Source organism: Oncorhynchus nerka, linkage group LG19, assembly GCF_034236695.1.
Source record: "Oncorhynchus nerka isolate Pitt River linkage group LG19, Oner_Uvic_2.0, whole genome shotgun sequence".
Taxonomy (NCBI): domain Eukaryota; kingdom Metazoa; phylum Chordata; class Actinopteri; order Salmoniformes; family Salmonidae; genus Oncorhynchus; species Oncorhynchus nerka.
Window position 1 is genome coordinate 18,900,625 of NC_088414.1, and position 18,698 is coordinate 18,919,322.

The following is an 18,698-nucleotide window of genomic DNA, read 5'->3' on the forward strand; positions in this document are numbered from 1 at the left end:
TTCAACAGAATTGAAACTTGCCATTTCAAATGAGATATTCATCTTTTTGTCAGTGATATTTTCTCAGATACTATCTGTTAAATGCAGTTGTTGAATGATTTGGGTTCAGTAGTCTAACACTGTCAGAGGGTATAGTTTGAATTGTAAACAGCTCTACTAAAAAAATGATCAAATATAAGTTGTGGTATAGTGAATAATAAGTCTGTAATAAAGTAATACTGCAATGCTTCCTCCGTGAATTTGATCGAACGGCAAGTTACTGTAACTGCAAGTTAACAGTCCAACAGAAAATACTGGGTGACCAAAAATAGCCCACTTAAATATTTATTGACATTTTAATTTTCAGGTCACGGATTTCAGGACGTTTTTTCTGGTGTTATTTTTAAAACACCAGTATAACTGGCAGTCACTCTGAGACTTGGAAAAAAAATATCCAAGTGAATCAACACATCTGGTGCAGATCTCTCAGGACCTGGTGCTTCTCAGCATTCACCGATTTGCTGCGAAAAGTCCATGTTTTTAAAATTAAACTATTTTCCTCAAGCATAGCTCAAATGTTGAGAAAGTGAGCATTTTGCGGGGGAAATCCTTATTAGTTTGACACATTGAAAAGAGCAGAGCCCACACATTCCAGGCCAATCTAAAAGGTGTAAAACACTTCCAGATGGTGGCAGTGGATTATTGCAGCGTTTGCATATTGGTGGATTTTATGCTTCTACTGAGCCACCCGAGTTGGCCCCAAAAGAGACTATTATTTGTTTCTTTTAGAGCACATTTTCAAGTCAAACAGTCCAAAAACCTTTTGCTGGGTCCTAACATTGAAAACCTCCATGGCCCTGCATTCCAGACAGTTTAGAGTATTAAAAAAGGGCACTGGGCTTTCAAGTGACTCCTTGACTAAGCAGGAAACTGTTTTAAATTCTGTTTTTAATAGGGTTTAAATTCAGAAACTTCAAAAACAGACGTAAGTTGTACCAAACAATAAGAACTACAAGATAAGTTGGTGTCTGATCAGCTACAATTTGTAAAAACAAAAACCAGATACACAAATCAACAAACAATCAATTTTGTAACGTTATTTGTTCCATGCCGGTGGGTATATAAGCTCTCTGGACTGTGCCCGTATGGAAGAATGGAAATTTCACATCATTGCAGGGGAGCAGCACAACCTTTCAGGGCAGGAAACACCATTAAACCAATTATCTCTTCCCAAAAAGTATTTTTCTATTTAAAGGCCTTCGTTTGCAGGCCTCTGGCAGCCGCAGCACCAGAGTGTGGGGCTCCACACTAGCTCTATTGTTTCATAAATCCCATATGTGAATACCTTTGCTGGACCAACTCTCCATTAAACTACATAGCCTAGTAGGTTCTGCTCAACTTCCCCCTCACACCGCACACACATTTAAACCCTAGTCAGACGTCATTAGAAAGCTAAGCTGACCCTCCTTTGAATGGTGCACGATACACATGGAAGAAAATCACACAATAAATGGTGACGTCCGTGAGAAAATGTGTGTTCACATTTGGTATAAGAGAACCCCATATATGACCAAACCATGGAGTTTCATTTAAAGCTAATGGCCCACAAATATGTCTATATGCACTTGTTTCTGTTTCACTTTTCAGTCTCTAAGACATTCATTTTTTTTACCCCCTTTTCTCCCCAATTTCGTGGTATCCAATTGTTAGTAGTTACTATCTTGTCTCATCGCTACAACTCCCGTACGGGCTCGGGAGAGACGAAGGTCGAAAGCCATTCGTCCTCCGAAACACAACCCAACCAAGCCGCACTGCTTCTTAACACAGAGCGCATCCAACCCGGAAGCCAGCCGCACCAATGTGTCGGAGGAAACACTGTGTACCTGGCGACCTGGTTTAGCGTGCACTGCGCCCGGCCCGCCACAGGAGTCGCTGGTGCGCGATGAGTTAAGGATATCCCTACCGGCCAAACCCTCTCTAACCCGGACAAGACTAGGCCAATTGTGCGTCGCCCCACGGACCTCCCGATCGTGGCCGGCTGCGACAGAGCCTGGGCGGCGAACCCAGAGTCTCTGGTGGCACAGACCCCTAGACCACTGCGCCACCCGGGAGGCCCAGGCATACATTTGAAAGAAACTGTGATAAGTAATGATAAAGCTTTGGTCATTAACATCCTGACAAATAGAGAGGCAAATTAATGTTTTAATATTTAAAACAGAATTAATATGAATTATCAAGGTTCCACCTGTGACGGACAATGTTAACATCAGTATTTGGGGTGACAGTAGATGCTTTTATTTACAGCTCAAAACTCCAACTGCATGAAGAGCAAGCGCAAACATTCACATGTTTCTCTAGATAGACAGGGTTCAGAGTACCAATTATTTTTCCTGCAGATGCATAAGCACACGGGTGTTTTTTTTTGCCACCGCAATTAAAAAGCCAATTATGCAAAACTATAACTTATTTCTGAAAACTCACTACAACTCTAGATCAGTTCACAAACATGTTTGTAGCAAAGTTCATACAATGCGAGTGGGGATCAACCAAAGATCTCAGTCTACATTCAGTGTAAAGAATAATAACAAAGTAACGTGTTAATGATTATTATGCGAGTGTAACGATGCAGGCGTTACAACTACAGTGCCTTCAGAAAGTATACATACCCCTGGACTTATTACACGTTTTGCTGTGTTTCAAAATGGATTAAATCAAATGTTTTTCCTCACACATCTACACACAATACCACATAATGACAAGGTGAAAATGTGTTTTTAGAATTTTTTGCTAATTTATTTCATATTTCATAAAAATATCTCACATGATTCCATAGTTTTGATGTCTTCATTACTTTTCTACAATGTAGAAAATAGTAAAAATAAAGAAAACCCTTGAATGAGTAAGTATGTACAGTTGAAGTCGGAAGTTTACATACACTTATGTTGGAGTCATTAAAACTCGTTTTTCAACCTCTCCACAAATTTCTTGTTAATTAACAAACTATAGTTTTGGCAAGTCAGTTAGTGCATCTACTTTGTGCATGACACAAGTAATTATTCCACAATTGTTTACAGACAGATTATTTCACTTATAATTCACTGTATCACAATTCCTGTGGGTCAGAAGTTTACATACACTAAGTTGACTGTGCCTTTAAACTGCTTGGAAAATTATGTAATGGCTTTAGAAGCTGCTGATAGGCTAATTGACATAATTTGAGTCAATTGGAGGTGTATCTGTGGATGTATTTCAAGGCCACCTTCAAACTCACTGCCTCTTTGCTTGACATCATGGGAAAATCAAAAGAAATCAGCCAAGTCCTCAGAAAAAAATTGTAGACCTCCACAAGTTTGGTTCATCCATTGGAGAAATTTCCAAACGCCTGAAGGTACCACGTTCATCTGTACAAACAATAGTACGCAAGTATAAACACCGTGGGACCACGCAGCCACCATACCGCTCAGGAAGAGGACACCTTCTGTCTCCTAGAGATGAACGTACTTTGGTGCGAAAAGTGCAAATCAATCCAGCAACAGCAGAACAGCAATGGACCTTGTGAAAATGCTGGAGGAAACAGGTACATAAGTATCTATATCCACAGTAAAACGAGTCCTATATCGACATAACCTAAAAGGCCGCTCAGCAAGGAAGAAGCCACTGCTCCAAAACCGCCATAAAAAAGCCAGACTACGGTTTGCAACTGCATATGGGGACAATGATCATACTTTTGAAGAAATGTCCTCTGGTCTGATGAAACAAAAATAGAACCGTTTGGCCATAAGGACCATCGTTACGTTTGGAGGGAAAAGGGGGAGGCTTGCAAGCTGAAGAACACCATCCCAACCGTGAAGCACGGGGGTGGCAGCATCATGTTGTGGGGGTGCTTTGCTGCAGGAGGGACTGGTGCACATCACAAAATAGAGGGCATCATGAGGATGGAAAATTATGTGGATATATTGAAGCAACATCTCAAGACATACAGTCAGGAAGTTAAAGCTTGGTCGCAAATGGGTCTTCCAAATGGACAATGACCCCAAGCAAACTTCCAAAGTTGTGGCAAAATGGCTTAAGGACAACAAAGTCAAAGTAATGGAGTGGCCATCACAAAGCCCTGACCTCAATCCTATACAAAATTGGTGGGCAGGACTGAAAAAGCATATGCGAGCAAAGAGGCCTACAAACCTGACTCAGTTTCACCAGCTCTGTCAGGAGGAATGGGCCAAAATTCACCCAATTTACTGTGTGAAGCTTGTGGAAGATTACCCAAAATGTTTGACCCAAGTTAAACAATGTAAAGGCAATGCTACCAAATACTAATTGTGTGTATGTAAACTTCTGACCCACTGGGAATGTGATGAAAGAAATACAACCTGAAATAAATTATTCTCTCTACTCTTATTCTGACATTTCACATTCTTAAAATAAAGTGGTGATCCTAACTGAACTAAGACAGGAAATTGTTTACGAGGATTAAATGTCAAGAACTGTGAAAAACTGAGTTTAAATGTATTTGGCTAAGGTGTACGTAAACTTCCGAATTCAACTGTACATAAGTATTCCCACCCCTGAGTCAATACTTTGTAGAAGCACCTTTGGCAGCAATAACAGCTGTGAGTCTTTCTGGGAAGTCTCTAAGTGCTTACCACACCTGGATTGCCGATTTTTCTTTTCAACATTCAACTGTTTGTTGATCCTTGCTAAACAACCTTTTTCGGTCTTGTTATAGATTTTCAAGCAGATTTAAGTCAAAACTGTAACTTTAGGTTATTGTCCTGCTGAAAGTTAAATTAATCTCCCAGTGTCTGGTGGAAGGAAAGCAGACTGAACCAGGGTTTCCTCTAGGATTTTTCCTGTGTTTAGCAACATTCAGTTTATTTTTTATCCTGAAAAACTACCCAGTCCATACCCATAGCATGATGCAGCCACCACTACGCTTGAAAATATGTTGATTGGTACTCAATGTGTTGTATTGGATTTGCCTCAAACATAACACTGTCACATTTTTCACAGTATTACTTTAGTACCTTGTGAACAGGATGCATGTTTTGGAATATTTTGTATTCTGTACAGGCTTCCTTCATTTCACTCTGTCAATTAGGTTTGTATTGTGGAGTAACTACAATGTTGTTGATCCATCCTTAGTTTTCTCCTATCACAGCCAAATTCTTATATGCAAATGGCGACGCTGCGCCGCCCTATGGTACTCCCAATCACGACCGGATGTGATACAGCCTGGATGATTAAACTTTGTAACTGTTTTAAATTCACCATTGGCCTCATGGTGAAATCCCTGAGCGGTCTCCTTTCTCTCCGGCAACTGAGTTAGGAAGGATGCCTGTATCTTTGTAGTGACTGGGTGTATTGACACACCATCCAAAGTGTAATTAATAACTTCACAATGCTCAAAGGTATAGTCAATGTCAGATTTTTATACCTCCTTTGCGAGGCATTGGAAAACCTCCCTGCTCTTTGTGGTACAATCTGTGTATGAAATTCACTGCTCAAATGAGAGACCTTACAGATAACTGTGTGTGTGGGGTACAGAGATGAGGTAGTCATTAAAAAATCATGTTAAAATGATGGGGTATTTTGGCCAGTGGCAAAACAATTCTCAATGGAATCCATTTTAAATTCAGGCTGTAACAACAAAATGTGGAAAAAGTGTGAATACTTTCTGAAGGCACTGTATTTAGGCCAGGTAGTGTAACGGAGTTTGCCTTGGCAACTGACATACTTCTGCACCATCAGCTGCTGAGCGGTTGCTCCTGGCAACAGTCATGTCAATTCCATGCTGGCACCTTTTGTGTTCCTTATAAATAAATATCTCACTATCTATCGCTCCCTCTCTCTCCGTCTACCCCTCCCTCCAAGATGAAAGATGTTTATTTCTACTTATTTCTACTCCGCATGAACAAAACAACTCACCTGTAAATGAGGAAGCTGGAGATTCCAAAAATGATGAGGGCTAAGCCAGACCCAACAGCTACAATCCCCAGCACTGGAAGGTGAGCTGAAAATACAGCGAACCAAATTATGCTTTAAAAAAACACTATACATTCCTGAAATAAATATATTCTGTATTTGCACTTTCAGGCACAATATCCACCAGGAACATTTCAACAATCCTGAAATTCCTAAAAAATAACTAATTGCACTGCCACACTAGCCTAAATTAAACTCAAACTTGTGGCTTCTTGAAGATATATTCAACACACCACTCGTTACATCGTATTTTCAAATGTGCCTTTTTCAACCATTCTTCTTTAAGTGACCATCTGTGGGGCGTCATTCCAGTTCCCCTTCAGTCCAACTCGTGCTAATTGAGTCAGAAGGTCATTCCTAAACAAGGCAGGATCCTATTGGTCTCTTAACCTTGTTCACCAGGCATAATGTATAGCAACTAGATTCAGCCGTGGCCCGATTTTCTCTTGAGCGTATGGCCTGGGAGCAGGAACATAATTACTAATCATTTGTAGACTGCAAATTAACCGAAAGAAGCCCAAACAGATAAAATATTTGACTAAAACATAATAATTTCAAACCTTATACACAGTATGTGATCATATACAAATGTACATAATATATATATATATATAAATAAAATGCATGGGAATACTTTGGAACAGATTTCCAAAATGACTTGGAGCTGACTTGTTGGTGTTTTTAGTGTTGTATATAAAAAAATGAATGTTTTATTTATTTTTATTCCACTTTTATTTAACCAGGTAGTCTAGTTGAGAACAAGTTCTCATTTACAACTGCGACCTGGCCAAGATGAAGCAAAGCAGTGCGACACAAACAACAACACATGGAATAAACAAGCATACAGTCAATAACACAATAGAAAAAAAGAAAGTCTATATATAGTGTGTGCAAATGGTGAGGTAAAGAGGCAAGGCAATAAATAGGCCATAGTAGCGAAGTAATTACAATTCAGCAAATGAACACTGGAGTGATAGATGATGATGTGCAAGTAGAAATAAGTAGAGGGGGGCAAATAAAATCATGCCAGTTGGGGAACCATGCTGTATATCATCATGCCGGTCTTCCTCCTGTGCCACTGGCAACAGACAGCCAGATTTGTACATCAGATCATTATTTGTGGATGGACTCCACTTGTTGGAGAGATTGGGAGGGTGATGAGAAGCAACACTCATTCGTTATCTATAGATACCATATCACTTCATTGCAGCTTCACTTCATTATCTAATACATGAACATTTATTCAAATGAAGTGTTTCTCCTTACACAGTGTTCAAATGTTTCATCTATACATGCCTTCCATGAAAAACCATGTTGCGCATGAAATACAGCTGAAGTCGGAAGTTTACATACACCTCAGCCAAATACATTTAAAATCAGTTTTTCACAATTCCTGACATTTAGTCAGAGTAAAAAGTCCCTGTCTTAGGTCAGTTAGGATCACCACTTTATTTTAAGAATGTGAAATGTCAGAATAATAGCAGAGAGAATTATTTCTTTCAGCTTTTATTTCTTTCATCACATTCCCAGTGGGTCAGAAGTTTACATACACTCAATTAGTATTTGGTACCATTGCCTTTAAATTGGTTACATTTGGTCAAACTAGCCTTCCACAAGCTTCCCACAATAAGTTGGGTGAATTTTGGCCCATTCCTCCTGACAGAGCTGGTGAAACTGAGTCAGGTTTGTAGGCCTCTTTGCTCGCACACGCTTTTTCAGTTGTGCCCACAAATATTCAAAAGGATTGAGGTCAGGGCTTTTGTGATGGCCACTCCAATACCTTGACTTTGTTGTCCTTAAGCCATTTTGCCACAACTTTGGAAGTATGCTTGGGGTCATTGTCCATTTGGAAGACCCATTTGCGACCAAGCTTTAACCTCCTGACCGATGTCTTGAGATGTTGCTTCAATATATCCACATCCTCATGATGCCCTCTATTTTGTGAAGTGCACCAGTCCCTCCTGCCGCAAAGCACCCCCACAACATGATGCTGCCACCCGTGTTTCACGGTTGGGATGGCGTTCTTCGGCGTGCAAGCCTCCTCCTTTTTCCTCCAAAGATAACGATGGTCATTATGGCCAAACAGTTCAATTTTTGTTTCATCAGACCAGAGGACATTTCTCCATAAAGTACAATCTTTGTCCCCATGTGCAATTCCAAACCGAAGTCTGGCTTTTTTATGGCGGTTTTGGAGCAGTGGCTTCTTCCTTGCTGAGCGGCCTTTCATGTTATGTCGATATATGACTCGTCTTACTGTGGATATAGATACTGTGCTGTGAAAACGTATTTGCCCCCTTCCTGGTTTCTTATTTTTTTGAACATTTGTCCCACTTAAATGATCAAACAAATTTTTATATTACACAAATATAACCCAAGTAAACACAAAATGCAGTTTAAGTGATAATTGTATTTATTAAGGGAAAAAAGCTATCTGAACCTTCATGGCCCGATGTGACAAAGTAATTGCCCCCCCTAGTTAAATCATGAATTTACTGTGGTTAAATCACATTTTTTTGGAAAGCTGAGTTCAATTTCACTATCACACCCAGGCCTGATTACTGCAAGACCTGTTGAATCAAGAAATCACTTAAATAGAACCTGTCTAACAAAGTGAAGTAATCCAAATAAATTCAGGAACAGATGAGAAACAAAGTAATTGACATCTTTCAGTCTGGAAAGGGTTACAAAGCCATTTCTAAAGCTTTGGGACTCCAGCGAACCACGGTGAGAGCCATTATCCACAAATGGGAGAAAATGTGGAACAGTGGTGAACCTTCCCAGGAGTGGTCGGCCTACCAAAATTACCCCAAGAGCGCAGCGATGACTCATCCAAGAGGTCACAAAAGAACCCACAACAACATCTAAAGAACTACAGGCCTCACTTGCCTCAGTTAAGGTCAGTGTTCATGACTCAACCATAAGAAAGAGACTGGGCAAAAATGGCATCCATGGCAGAGTTCCAAGGCAAAAACCACTGCTGACCAAAAAGAACATAAAGGCTCGTCTCACTTTTGTCAAAAAACATCTTGATGATCCCCAAAACTTTTGGGGAAATATTCTGTGGACTGACGAGACAAAAGTTGAACTTTTTGGAAGGTGTGCGTCCGTTACATCTGGCGTAAAAGTAACACAGCATTTCAGAAAAAGAACATCATACCAACAGTCAAATATGGTGGTGGTGGTGTGATGGTCTGGGGCTGCTTTGCTGCTTCAGGACCTGGATGATTTGCTGTGACTGATGGAACCATGAATTCTGCTCTCTACCAAAAAATCCTGAAGGAGAATGTCCGGCCATCATTTCGTGACCTCAAGCTGAAGCGCACTTGGGTTCTGCAGCAGGGCAATGATCCAAAACACACCAGCAAGTCCACCTCTGAATGGTAAAAAAAAAAAAAAAAGGGTTTTGGAGTGGCCTAGTCAAAGTCCGGACTTGAATCCGATTGAGATGCTGTGGCGTGACCTTAAAAAAGGCAGTTCATGCTCGAAAACCCTCCAACGTGGCTGAATTAAAACAATTCTGCAAAGAAGAGTGGGCCAAAATTCCTCCACAGCAATGTGAAAGCCTCATTGCCAGTGTACGCAAACGCTTGATTGCAGTTGTTGCTGCTGAGGGTGGCACAACCAGTTATTAGGTTTAGGGGGCAATTACTTTTTCACATAGGGCCATGAAGGTTCGGATAGCTTTTCTCCCTTAATAAATAAAATCATCACTAACTGCCAGTTGTGTTTACTTTGGTTATCTTTGTGTAATATTTACATTTCTTTGATGAATTGAAACATTTAAGTGTGAGAAATGTAAAAAAGAAAAAGAAAAGAAAATACAAATAAGGAAGGGGATAAAATACCTTTTCACAGAACTGTACTTTTGTACCGGTTTCCTCCAGCGTCTTCACAAGGTCCTTTGCTGCTGTTCTGGGATTGATTTGCACTTTTCGCACCAAAGTACATTCATCTCTAGGAGACAGAACGCGTCTCCTTCCTGAGCGGTATGATGGCTGCGTGGTCCCATGGTGTTTATACTTGCATACTATTGTTTGTACAGATGAATGTGGTACCTTCAGGTGTTTGGAAATTGCTCCCAAGGATGAACCAGATTTTATTTTCTGAGGTCTTGGCTGATTTCTTTTATTTTCCCATGATGTCAAGCAAAGAGGCACTGAGTTTGAAGGTAGGCATTCAAATACATTCACAGGTACACCTCCAATTGACTCAAATAAAGTAAATTACCCTATCAGAAGCTTCTAAAGCCATGACATAATTTTCTGGAATTTTCCAAGCTGTTTAAAGGCACAGTCAACTTAGTGTATGTAAACTTCTGACCCACTGGAATTGTGATACAGATATATGTTAAATAATCTGTTTGTAAACAATTGTTGGAAAAATGACTTGTGTCATGCACAAAGTAGATGTCCTAACCGACTTGCCAAAACTATAGTTTGTTAACAAGAAATTTGTGGAGTGGTTGAAAAACGAGTTTTAATGACTCCAACCTAAGTGTATGTAAACCTCCGACTTCAACTGTAGCATCAACAAAGACGGTACAACACTACAAATAATTATTCAAACTGCTGTAATACTATATAAGCACCTGACTTAACCATTAAATCACTTGTACAGAAGCCAGCCGACTTGACCTACCATCAATGCAGATGGGCTCATCAGAAGAGAAGACGCACGGTGGGTTATCCAGAGGTGGGCTCCCTTTGGGCCAATGAATCCTCTCCGTTGAGGACCAGATGATCTCTTTGTTAGTTCCATTGTAATGGGCCACAAGCTGCAAAACACCAAGAAAAAGTTTTTGCTTTGTTTACAAACTCGATTCCCATATGATACATTCAGAGGGATGAATAAGAGGCATGTTACATAATCAAAAGGAGCCCTTTTTCTCCCACTTCCAATAAATATCACACCGCAGAGTATTATGAAAATGAGAGCCTGTTTAAATTTCACAGTAGCATTAAAGCTGCATATTAAAATAGCTGCTACTCTCCTTCAATGCCTTTAAAACATGAAAGCCCATCAGTGAAGAACGCAAAAGTTTGGCCTGAATGTTTTGGGGGCATGCCCATAATAAATACCATATGACTAAAATGTTAAACATTAAAATATACTCATGTATAAAGCAAGACAGGGTATCGTTGACTTACTGGTCCTTCTCAGACAAATTAGTTAGTTTTGAAAAGGTTGTCTGAGAAACGGTGTTCTTTCATCTCAGGCGGCGGGAGCTTTATTGTTTGATGATATGGCATTTGCCAGCCCTGTTAATAGCTTCCCTTGTTACAGAAGGGCATTGTGAAACATGACTCCAGTGTCTCTAACCAGCTGCTGGAGAATGTCAATATAGCCTGCCTCCCTTGTGGAGGGCCAGACAGGCATGTTGGGTTGGGTCCTCCCTGCTACTCAGTCTGTGAAGGAGAAGGGCAGCCCCACTGAGAGGGCCACAAGAACTATGCAGGTTGTAAAAGTTTGTTGAGGAGCAGGGGGGCCATTCAACTCAACCAGTCATCAATGGCTTCAATAGCTGCTGGTTTCAATAGAACCGTGTCTTTCGAATCAGTGATTTATTCACATCAAGGAGTTTTAGTTAGGTTAGTGGACTCTGATCAATTACCCAATTTATCAGTAAGAGTAATGACCCCAGAATATCTCCCAAACAGTAATAGCCTTTAGTCTTTGCATGATGTTGAACATTTGCTTTTAAATACATTGATGGCAAATTGGCAATGCACAAGCAAAGCATTGGGTTTTCAGCTCCCCAATTCAGTATGCGGAGAGTAGTTGAGGGAAATTCTTGTTACAGTAATTACAGAAAACTAACATCTGGAACGGATTAGATCGGTCCCCCGAAAGTACTGCTCTCACTCACTGTTTTTATTTATTGTCACCGAGTTTACTAATTGAGATCCATTTTATAAATCGTAAAGTGCACAAATTGATATTTTGACAACAGATATTTTTGTAGTTTAGAAATATACATTTCTATTGAAATGTTGGCTACAGCAATTGACAATAAATAAACAAGAGGCTTTAAAAGAATAGCTCTGCATCCATCTCCACTGTGGGATATTGTAAAAGCAGGAATTTGAAAATGAACACTGTTATTGAATGTTCACATAGGAAAACACATTGATAATGCCAAGTGTTTACTTGGGGAACTCAAGGATTCTCTTGTAAGTCACACTCAAAACGAACCTGAAAGTACCTTCGTCATAGTGAACGTATGGCCACTCATCAGAACATATTTGCATAAAGTATAAAATAATGGTGCACTGTCTACCACTATGGTAAATTAGCAACAAATTGTGTACTGTTGATAAACGATTGGTCCTTTTTGGAATAGTAATAACTGTCATGACTTTAAAGTGACTGTAAAGTTAACTTGCCTAAAAAAAAAAGCCTGATAACAAAATAGCAAGTTGTGTCTTTTTGTGAGTGGCTTCTAAAATAGCAAAGCTTTAGATGTCTTGCCTAGTTAAACAAAGGTCAAATAAATAGATCTACCTGCAGAAGTAACACTTACCCCATACTCTCCAGATTCCTGGTTTGTCATTGCCCAGAGGTTGAAATCAGTGTTCCTAGCATTGTTTTTGTCTGTGGTCACAAGTCCTGTAACCCCTTAAAACACAAAAAATCTTCACATTTAGACTTTTCATATCAGTCATAATGCAAAAATGGGTTTCCTACCCAACTGACACAAAAAGGATGATTGTAAAGTCAACTAAAAGCAGCACCATTATCAACTCATAATATTCACCCCAAAATCGCAGGTTTTGCATCCTCTGTGTGATGTTGATTCCATCGCTCTGGGAGCCCCCCTCCGCCAGCGTCTCCTCCAAGGCCTTAGCATACATCACAAAGCCATCATAGAAGCAGCCAGCGATGAAATCCATCTGAAAGGAATGGAGGTCTGTACATTAGCCAGCAAGAGAGTAGTCTTCATAATCTTCATTCACAAATGCAGCTTTTGTTTTCACACAACTTACCAGAGAGGGTTCTATGTTCACATCAAAGTCCTTCTGGGCTCTAATGTGGAGCTCATCTTGGAACTCTTTATACTCTGGATTATCAGGCTCCCTGTATGTTATTACCAACACAGACTGGAAGAAAGAGAGAGACAACATTGAGAAAGTGTAACATTACTGGGGAATTACACCCAGAGCATCATAAATGTACCAACTATGACAGATTTATAATCATGGCATGGAGAAGGATTTCCTACTGGGTGGAAATGTAAATGATACAATTGTAATTCGAAATGCTTTGAAGTAGGATTAAAAATGAGCAGATGTACCCTGTTTTATAATCAGTCTAATGAACAGTCCCTTGTGAGTAAACGGCAACAACATTTATGGTGAAGAATGCACAATTAACTCTGGCCAAATGCACTTAAACGCATGGACATGTCTTGAAGACTAGGGTGAAAACGCTAAAATCCAAACAAACAGCTGTGGTAACTATATATATTGCTTATGTTATATTTAATTTTCTATTTGCACGACTTGTTACAAATTGCTATTAGACCACAGTCGTGACGTTGTTTGATTAATTCTGTTTGGATGGAGGCATATTGTTTGGATGGAAAAGCACCGCTTCGGCCAAAGATTTAATATATGGTCATCATTTGAGTTGACTTGGACTTTGCCTTGTTATTACTGATATAAGCTAAATCTGGCTGAATGGTCAGATTCAGTAATGATATATAATCGACAAGTAACTTCCAAACGCAATCAACGTTCTATGAGCTGCATATTGCCATAAATCCTTTTACTGCTTGTAGTCAAATGAAGATGTTGTATTAATCAGTAAAACAGGGCCAAAATCGTATGTTACAAGGTAGAAGTATATCACGAGCAGAGGCATCCATTTGAACTAAGTATTAGGTCTCAACAACCTGCTTTCTGAATAGCTTATCTATCTCCATCTAAGTGCCTTCATATTGTGTCTGTTATATCTAGCCTTTCTATTGTAACGCTTCAGAAAAAAATACTTGCAATAACCTGACAACAGCACACACTATTTCAGTCAAGTTAATAAGCTTAACTTGTCTTTATCAATCCAAAGCCATTTGTAGCGCCTTTCATTAGGAGTTCTACGCCGGAATGTCTAATACTAAGAGACTGCAGCGAAATCAGTGACATTTAACGACCAAATTGGAAGAGAAGCATCTGTACCCCCCCCCCCCCCCCACTTACTTATTTCTCAACACATCAACATGCAGGACTAAGTGGCTTTTAGCTGAAAACACATGCTCTCCTTTATTAACTCCATCCAATCATTAGTCCTCCGAGCAGAGACAGATTATTGCCTGCCGAGTCAGAACCGTTATGAAGTTCGTTATCATGTTGATCAGAGAAACGCGTTCATTTGACATAACTGTGATTAAAATAAAAGCTTTGTCCATCTGCACAATGCAATTTCCATTTGACTTTTGTGGGACAAAGCATTGTTATCATAGGCAAAGGTCAGTTATGATTTGATTGGATGACTAATGCAGTGAGAGGCTGGTTTAGGGAAAGTTTTGGGGTTAGGTTGAGAGGATGCCTTGTAGGCCTACTGTAGAGAGAGGGCCATGGTTCTCGTTAGCATCCTCATTAGGTTATGAACAATGAACCATAATTGTCCCAAGCTGGTTGTCAATGGCTGGTGACAAACATGCCTGGAAAACATCTCTAACTCTGACAAACAAAAACATGCATTGTAAACAAATACAAATATGCATGAGGTACAAACATCCTAAACGTTTTATAATAAAACTTTACAGCAGTGCTGAGCGATTATAGTGTTTTTTGAAGTTGGTTCGGTTTGGGTTAGATTATTAGAAAATAATCACGTTTTCAAACATTTTTTTAAACATGAAATGCATTATGAAATAATTACAATTATTTGTTAGCTTTTTAATGGAAATTCCAAAGCAAAAACCTTGAAAATATTCCATTGTCTCCAACAGGTCCGCACATCAACAGAAAAATAGGAAGTTACTATGAAATCAAAAAAAAACATTTTATTGTGTATATTAATGAATTTTTATTTGATTACTTTATTATTTTTTTATTCCTTAGTCATCATCACATCTCTGCTCAGGCAGTAGCAGCCAGACAATGTGCTATGTGCTCCCCCATACTGTCTTTAGTCATCCTATTTAGTAAGGCTAACCTGCCTACGTATGCTGCAAAGCTGTCTGATGAAATAATTGTACTTCTTCAAAGTAAATAATGCATACTTTCACACACTCTCTCTAGCCCTCTTTTGGTTGTCTTGTGTACATTCCTTTCTCATGCGGTCTGTGTGTATCTAACCTAACATACCAGGTGTAAAAGTGTATCCATCTCGGTCAGAGCTGGAAAAAACAGGCACAATGGATTATGGTCATTGTAGTTAATTACCACGTTCTTGCTCTGAATTAGGTTGAATCTTCGCTTAATGAAAACTAGAACTCCCTTCAGCCCAGTGCCCCACATAGTTATTGGCATGATTTATCGCATGAATTATTTGATTTCTCTCTGAAGAAACGCATTGGGCTCACAAAAAAGAAAATTCACTAAATGGAATTCAAGTAATTGAACCGTTGTCGCTCGGTTCAAATTAAATTGTTGGTTAATCGCTCAGCACTACTTTACAGTAATTCATACTCGTCGGTAAACCTTCAATCAACTTGGTGAACTTTGTGTTCCCTTTGATACAGGTTCAGTTGGAACAGAGGGATGTGGAATGATACTGTTGATGGACAGGCTTGTGATGCACACACGAAGTAGAGGCTTTGAATTGAATTTCCTCAGTGAGAGACATCCATTTCACAGGCCAAATGGCAGTTTCAGACTATTAAAGTTGTCTGGTTCCAATGACCGGAGGGGAAAGGCATTGACAGTTCAACATCAAATTAGTGACAGAGTATTTGGACACAATTACTAAAAAAAGGTTTCTGTGATAAATTAAATTAGCAAAACGTAATGAATGAAAGGGAACAAAGGCAGGAATATTTCTCTGTCTCCATGTCTCTATCTGTCCAACTCTCTGTCTGTGCAGTTTACCTTGAAGACCTTGATGGGATCAATCCAGAGGCTGTCGTTGTTCAGCCAGGGTTTGCGCTCCGTTAGGCTTTCCGCAAACACATCCAGATAGAAGATGGCGTAGTTCTCAGGGTCTGGGATCTCACTCTGGAAAAGCTTCATGATACTCAGAAATGTGTCCGGAGGCCCACAGATATACACAACTGTAGGGAAGACAAAAACACGACACAAAGGTTTCTTATCACTCTTTATAGGAATTATGTTAGCACTATTCAGTGAAATTGCTCCTCTTATCATTGTTAGACTTGATTTAGATATGAACCATAGATATGAAATCAATCCAAATCTCTAACTTTTGGGAAATGCAGTTATGAGGAAGCATGTGTAGGTAGACCTACTGATGGTGCACATTCGTGCGTGCACTATTTAGGGGGAGTGTACATGTGTGTTTACAGGGTGTAGAGCTGTCTGTGCTGTTCGCCTGTCTACATTACACAATCCCATTCTGTTTGCATTCCGTCTACTCCATGGACAACATGTCTGTAGGCATTATTTCCATTCACTGCATGTCAGAGTGACTTCTGCCAGGTCTAAGACAGTCCTCCCAGTTAGCAGACATTTCCTAAAGTGTTAGACCAAAGTCGGCACAGAACACCGCTCAGACCTCAACTCTCATCTCTTCCAAAACAGCTCACAAGGAGCCATGCCAAGTAGTCCTGCTGTCTCCTGGACATCGTCCAAAACAAATGTACAAAAAGGCAAGGAAAAAGTCCTCCTGTGTTGTAGAAATCATAAGGATCTGCCTGGGCTTAAGTTAATACAAAGCACTTCAAATTGTTTGGTACATTTTATTTCACTTCGTGGCAGACAAAGATGGCAAACAACCAACCTCGTCTTAATTTAAAATGACTAGTACAAGGCTGCATTCTGTCCCATGACTCACACAACATCTACATGCAGAGAAGGAGAATGCTGCACTATTCAACACATCCCTATACAATGAATACATTCAATTTCAGTATTTTTTCTCTCTCCAGGTGAGACGCTTGAAAAAAGACCAATAAAACAGCCTCTACAAAATTGCATCTTTAGAATGTAGTCAACTTTCGTGTTTATCTTACTTAGTGTTATATAAATATGACAGAGCGCATTAGACATACATATAACCTATGAGATCATGTTAGCATTATGGTATAACCATTATGGTATCATGTTAGAGGGACTTGAATAACTCTTGTAAGAGGACTTGTATACTGTACACCTTCATCGCATGTCTTTGTTCTCTTCCAGAAAGATAGTACACAACTTCCACAAACACATTTCCACCTATGAGGAAACTCACTTTGTGTTTATAGTGAGGGGTCTATACTTTACCTTCGCTCCATTATGTGGGCACCTGTGTTAGCACTCATGTAGCTTTTCAAGTCTGCAACAAAATATTCACATATGTACCTCCACAAAAGAGAAAACATAGCTTGATGTATTCTTCCTTTCAGCCATGTGGCATTTCCTTTCTCTGTATGTATGCTTTTAGTAGTCTGACAAGCATCAAGTGGTGAGCTTTTCCAGAGGCAACCTGGTGGGAGTTTAAAACATAATTGGCTTCATATTAAGTCTAGGAGTTAAGGTTTGTCCATTTGAAGCAGGTAAATGTTTTTTTTTCCATGAACAAAGGCCATTCTGTTTTCCAATAATTAGACCGGTTTCCCATCAGAAGACAAAATAGGAAGGACTGTGTTGGAATGCAACAATTTACTTTTCACATCTGTACCTGACAACAAGAGGCTGAAAAAAAAAACAATTGAACTCAAAACTAGACATTATTGCCAAGCCGTTGACTAAAAAGGAGAGACCACACAGTTGAGGTAAAGGTTGACAGGCCAGGGGTTATCTGTTGGTGATCTCATCGGGATAAAAGTGAATGGAATGTCGAGCCAGAACTCCAAGCCTGGACAAGCCCAGACAAAACCATTCACTTCTGTGACCCCAAGCTCACCATGGGCGTGCCTATAATTCGGCTAAGAGGTTTGGCAGCTTTCAAAGTGCCTGTTCCTGATATAACATCAGTTTGGTACCCCCATATGCAGTGTTTTTAATCATCTTACTGCTGGAAAAAGTTTTTCAAGTGGATAAACCCAGTCATTTACATGAGTCACTCATCGGCCACACAGTCCCATCTGTGCTATGTTGTTTAGTGCAGAGTCACTCTATAATGTTCTGATCTACTGATTTCTCAATCAGTACCCTGACAATAACTACAAATGAAAACAGTGTGCCAAGAGTAACATTTAGTGGTTAGAGTAATGTTTTAGGGTTATTGAGAACACTGGAAGTCAGTATCTACCCAGAAGATGTGAAAGAGTTCAGTGCCTTTACTTCTTCCAGAAGCACTTAAAAATCAACAGAACATTAGATGTTTCCAACAAACAGAACATTTCTGGGCCAAAGTACACATCAAATATCACTTGCCTGCTTCAGAACATTGAACATAGATTTTAGCAGCATTGATGTTTCTCTGTTGAACTTTCATCCACTGGTATTTTATCAATATGTTTGTTTATATTACAGTATAAGGCTAAGGTCCAAGGTGATTTATGCAACCATGTATATATAATTAACATCATTCATTCCCATTTTTAAGGATTCCCTGAGTTGCCAACAAATATTCATTGAAAATGTAAAAAGCTACCAATTCTTGAAATCATGTGTGAAATCGAGGTCCAAACAAAC

The 18,698-nt window shown here is 39.6% G+C and overlaps 1 protein-coding gene across 2 annotated transcripts in view; it reads right to left on the bottom strand.

The window, feature by feature from the left end:
- The window catches only part of LOC115101146 (atrial natriuretic peptide receptor 2-like), a 44,044-nt gene that overhangs the window by 22,798 nt on the left and 2,548 nt on the right, over window positions 1-18,698 (bottom strand). For both annotated transcript variants that reach the window (XM_029620391.2, XM_065004768.1), the window contains exons 2-7: window positions 15,990-16,171; window positions 12,945-13,058; window positions 12,716-12,851; window positions 12,482-12,576; window positions 10,600-10,735; window positions 5,905-5,989 (exon numbers count right to left, since the gene is read on the bottom strand). In XM_029620391.2, the coding sequence (XP_029476251.1) occupies window positions 5,905-5,989; window positions 10,600-10,735; window positions 12,482-12,576; window positions 12,716-12,851; window positions 12,945-13,058; window positions 15,990-16,171 (748 nt within the window). The remainder of the gene's footprint in view (window positions 1-5,904; window positions 5,990-10,599; window positions 10,736-12,481; window positions 12,577-12,715; window positions 12,852-12,944; window positions 13,059-15,989; window positions 16,172-18,698) is intronic.